This window comes from Cucurbita pepo, chromosome LG02, assembly GCF_002806865.2.
Source record: "Cucurbita pepo subsp. pepo cultivar mu-cu-16 chromosome LG02, ASM280686v2, whole genome shotgun sequence".
Classification (NCBI taxonomy): domain Eukaryota; kingdom Viridiplantae; phylum Streptophyta; class Magnoliopsida; order Cucurbitales; family Cucurbitaceae; genus Cucurbita; species Cucurbita pepo.
In genome coordinates, this window is record NC_036639.1 from 1,899,064 (window position 1) to 1,904,284 (window position 5,221).

The 5,221-nt window shown below is 40.6% G+C and overlaps 1 protein-coding gene across 1 annotated transcript; it reads left to right on the forward strand.

Moving 5' to 3' along the window:
* Nucleotides 1-440: 440 nt before the first annotated feature.
* Nucleotides 441-3,845, forward strand: LOC111788132 (transport inhibitor response 1-like protein). The gene is made up of 3 exons (XM_023668350.1): nucleotides 441-1,680; nucleotides 1,871-2,372; nucleotides 2,453-3,845. The coding sequence occupies exons 1-3, from the start codon at nucleotides 1,082-1,084 to the stop codon at nucleotides 3,233-3,235; spliced, it is 1,884 nt and encodes a 627-aa protein (XP_023524118.1). The 5' UTR covers nucleotides 441-1,081; the 3' UTR covers nucleotides 3,236-3,845.
* The last annotated feature ends 1,376 nt before the right edge of the window (nucleotides 3,846-5,221 follow it).

A 5,221-nucleotide genomic window follows, 5' to 3' on the forward strand; every position in this document is an offset into this window, starting at 1 on the left:
ATGTGATTGGCCCCATGAACCTTAAAAGGGCTTTATTTTGAATGCACAATCAGAGTTCTCCTTTAGATANAAAAAAAAAAAAAAAAAAAAAAAAAAAAAAAAAAAAAACTCCAGGGTCATTTTTGTCACTCACAAATAATTTTGTAATAATTAAAATATACGGCTACGTACCTGGAAAGAGTACGGAGGGGAGTGCGTATTTCAATTCCTCGTAAAGGAAAAACAGTTGAAGTAGAGTCATAAACAAACATGCATTTCCTTATCTTCACCAGTTCAGCTTCCATCAAATGCCACACAAATATTGGAACCCTGCCGATTCCCTTATCTAATCTGCACTTAACAAATTCACTATTCGTTGGGACTATTAGAATTAAATGCAAATAATATCAATTTGATTTGGGTATATTCGATTGAAATATATGAAAATTCCAAAAAAATCCCAGAATGAAATGAAAACCACAAATCAAAAGATGTTGGGAAGTGCAGTAGAGGACAAACGGTATCTGGTAAATGTTCGACCTCAATTATGTGCGTGAGCTGTGTAAATTCTCGATGCCGCTTCATGTGCACTCTGTAATTTACGACTAAACTAGGGGGGTCGATCCACAAATTTTTGGGTTTTTTTTTTTTTTTTTTTTTTCTTTATCTTCGTTTCCCCCCCTTCTCTTTTCTGAAACAAATGAGTACTTGTTTTTAGCCTTAGGGCAATAAATATGGAGGAAATTATAAAAGTAAGAATTGAGATGAAAGGACAAGATTGTTGAGGGAAAGTCCCAAATAATAGAGCAGCTGTGTGGGAACCATTAGGGAAGAGAGAGAGAGAGAGAGAGAGAGAGAGAAGACTGAAGAATCCCAATGGCCAGAGATACAGACAGCAGAGCTCACAGTTCATATTCCACCGTCCTTGTGATCTGTTACACTAATCTCTTCTAAACTCCATTTCTCCTCTCAAACTCACAATCCGTTCTCTGTTTTCCAAGGCCCAGAATTCATGATCTGATGTGAAGTTGTCTTTTCTTTTCCCAAATCGGAAGGGGGGATTTTGAGAATAAGAGTGGAGTTGGTGATTTGTGTTAGTTACATGAGAGTGGAGCAAGTAGAAATGTCTCAAGACAACGATCGGCCCCCAACTCTGGATCTGGGTAGTGACGCCGCCGCCGCCGCTAACAAAACGCGGAATTGCAGCGGCGGAGGCGGTGGTTCCGATGACGTTGGTGGGTGTGGCACGGCTGAGAACGTGCTTCACAATGTTCTTGAGAACGTGCTTCACTTTCTCACTTCCCGGCAGGACCGGAACGCGGCGTCGTTGGTCTGCAAGTCGTGGTACCGAGTGGAAGCACTAACCCGATCCGACTTATTCATCGGAAACTGCTATGCTGTCTCCCCTCGCCGTGTTATGTCGCGGTTCAACCGGGTTCGGTCCGTGACGATCAAAGGGAAGCCCCGGTTCGCAGATTTCAACATGATGCCTCCTGACTGGGGCGCTCACTTCTCCCCATGGGTGGCGTCCATGGCCAAGTCCTACCCTTGGCTCGAGAAAATCTATTTGAAGCGCATGTCTGTGACGGACGACGATCTAGCCCTGCTGGCCGAGTCTTTTCCTGCCTTTAAGGAGCTTGTCTTGTTTTGCTGCGAAGGCTTTGGCACCAGCGGGGTTGCCGTTGTTGCCTCCAGATGCAGGTACGCCCCCAAATTTCCTTGAGTTTGTATTTTCAATAGTACCTTTGTTGGTCTGTCTTTCAAAAATGTGTGCTCCGGGTGATGGATTCTTTGAGTTCAAGTAAAGATGTGTTGTAGAATGGTTTAGAAGGATGCTGCATTTTGGTGGGGATGTGGAGGGGGCTACTAATGGTAATCTTGTTTTTTTCAGGCAACTTCGAGTACTTGATCTGATTGAATCAGACGTAACTGATGATGAAGTGGATTGGATATCTTGTTTCCCGGAGAAGGAAACTTGTCTTGAATCTCTGATCTTTGATTGTGTAGAGTGTCTCATTAATTTTGAGGCACTGGAGATGTTGGTGAGTCGATCCCCGTCCTTGAAGAAACTCGGGGCGAATCGTCACGTTTCCATTGCGCAGCTCTACCGTTTGATGATTCAGGCTCCTCATCTAACACATCTTGGAACTGGTTCATTCAGTAATTCAGAGGCTATGGTTAATGGGGAGTCAGAGCCTGACTATGGCTCAGCTTTTGCTGCTTGCAAATCCTTACTTTGTCTCTCTGGGTTCAAGGACATTCTGCCTGATTACCTACCTTGTATCTATCCAGTTTGTGCTAATCTCACCACTCTGAATTTGAGCTATGCAAATATAACTGCTGAACAACTCAAACCAGTTATAAGCCACTGCCACAAGCTCCAGACTTTCTGGGTATGTGATTTTTGGATGGAGATATCAAGTTAGGAAGAAATCTGGCATGCAGGGCTAACCTTTTTTCCTTTCTATTGCAGGCGCTTGATTCGATAAGTGACGAAGGACTTCAGGCTGTTGCTTCAAGTTGCAAGGAACTACGAGAACTTAGAGTTTTTCCTGCCGATGCTCGAGAAGATGGCGAAGGCCCTATTTCGGAAGTGGGGTTCCAAGCAATATCTGAGGGTTGCAGGAGATTGCAATATATCCTCTACTTCTGCCAGAGAATGACCAATGCAGCTGTGGTAGCTATGTCACAGAACTGCCAAGATCTTGTGGTGTTTAGACTGTGTATTATGGGACGACACCAACCAGACCATAAAACTGGAGAACCCATGGATGAAGGATTTGGTGCCATTGTTATCAACTGTAAGAAGCTCACTAGGCTTGCTATATCTGGATTATTGACAGATCGTGCTTTCAGCTACATCGGGAAGTACGGAAAACTGGTTCGAACCCTATCAGTTGCTTTTGCTGGAAACAGTGATTTGGGATTGAAATATGTGCTCGAGGGCTGTCATAGATTGCAAAAACTTGAAATCAGAGATAGCCCTTTTGGCGATGCAGCCTTAAGATCTGGTTTGCATCATTACTACAATATGAGATTCCTCTGGATGTCAGATTGTAAATTGTCTCGCTATGGCTGCCAAGAGGTTGCCAGAGCATTGCCTCACTTAGTGGTTGAAGTTATGAGGAATGATAATCAGGAGTCGGATCACCTTCCTCAGATGGGTGATTTGGAGAACTATGTTCCTGTGTTGTATATGTATCGATCTCTCGAAGGGCCAAGGGATGATGCTCCAGCATGTGTAGACATCCTATAGAATTTTAGATTCCCTATTATTTCGTCTGGTTAAGCAAAAGATCACACTGTTCCAGGAATGTCCTTTACCGCCCTAAACAAGATTCCTGTCTCCCCTCTTAACAAGCTTGACCATCTGTTTATTGGGTCAGAATCACCGCAGAAAGTTCAATATTGAAGCATATTCCTATCCGATTCATCAGACTAAAGAATGTTATCATATCAGTATTTTTCTAACTCTTAATGTTTCTGCAAATCTGCATTCGGTAATTGTAGAGCAAGAGCGAAGAGCTGGGTCTTGTTGTCCATTGAATCGAGACAGAACTTTAAAACGTTGGAGGGTTGATGAACTAAGAACAAAATCTTCTCTAAAGGTCATGAATAGCAAGGGGATCCTCGCAGGTAAACAGTCTTACAAGAAACTTTTGTTTATCTAGATTCCTACGGTAGATGGTTTAGGCCATTGATGAGAGGACGGACACTAAAAACCGAGGTAGGATTCTTCTCTTTCCTAAAATTGATGATGATGTTGTTTTCTTTATCCAAGTGTAGAACCTGATTGTGGAGTTTAATATTGTTTAATTATCAGCAAAGGTTAGATTAGTAATAAATGCTAAAACATATTGATGGACAGAATTCCCATATGCTAGCTAATGGTAAGGTCTCTGCTTTTGATTTCGATATCAATTGAGAGTGATATGGACATTGATGACTATGGGAAGATGTTATAGAAGTACAACTTGGAGGCCCCTCAACCCTCCTTTCTCACAGTGAAGTAAGTTGAATTTGTGTAACTGTGAGAGCTTGTTAAGATTAGAAGAAGAGAGGGGGGTGGGTTGTTGAAGAGTTTAATGTGGATTGGGCGTTTTCATAGGTCACTGTAGGGTCAATCATTTGATGATTTGTCACATCCCCTGAGTTTGCGTTTTAAAGGAGCCATCCATCACAGTGGGCTCTCTCTCTCTTTCATTATTAGGAGAGAAACAAAGAACCACTCCTTGGTAGGAAGAAGATAAAAGACAATGCCATCATCAAAGTGGGTTCTGACTGTGCATCTATGGCATTGAATGTGTGGGGAAGCAAAGCTGAGGCTTTGCTTTCTTGTCTAACCTTATGTTGTCTAAGCAAGTTGGCAACAGCGTATGCTCCTTCTGCCACCACCCCACACTACCCTTCCCTTTTACTATACAAGGAGGGAGAATCATGAGGAGGTCGAATGTAATTGGTTGGAAATGCGAAAGGATAAGAATTGAAGCTCCTAGAAGTCAGGAACGGAAATTACTTTTTTCCCCCCTTAATATAGAACATCCTAATCCCATTATAACTAATCCCAGATAATATGTCTGAAAGAGAATGACAAAAGCAAAATAACAGTAAAGAATCCCCAGTTTTTAATTTTTTTAAGATTTTGTTTTCCATTAGATTTTTCGTTTGCCCTGCAATGGGTCAAATTATTTGTTACAAGTTAAAAGAAATTAAAGACAAATTACGTTTTATTTTATGGATAAATAAATGGTATAAATTTAAAGAAATTAGAGAGTTGTAAAGATGCACTATTTAGAGATGGAGACACCACAAACGTCACTGATGGATTCAGTGATCAATTCTAGTAATATTTATTTACATGGAACTCGTTTTTATCTGAACTCCAAATGCATTCTTGCGTTACATTTTCTTCTGTTATAGTTATCGAGAAATTTGTCAAAATGTTAGCATGTCATACCTACTTAAAAAGTTAATGAAATTTGAAACTTTTACTTCTATTCCTAGTTTAACATTGAAAATTTAATTATATCCAATTCAACAAAAACTTAAATTAATGGTACCATTAATATTTTTTTATTAATCGAGTTTCCAAACTATGTTTTCTCTACTCTTTGGCTAGTTGGGTCATTTTTGTAGATGAATGATGCTATTCTGCTCATGCATATTAGTTCTTCTGATGTGTTATATATTTTAGTTGAACATTTGGATTTTTTTTTACTAGTTTGATTTGTGCAAATTGAGT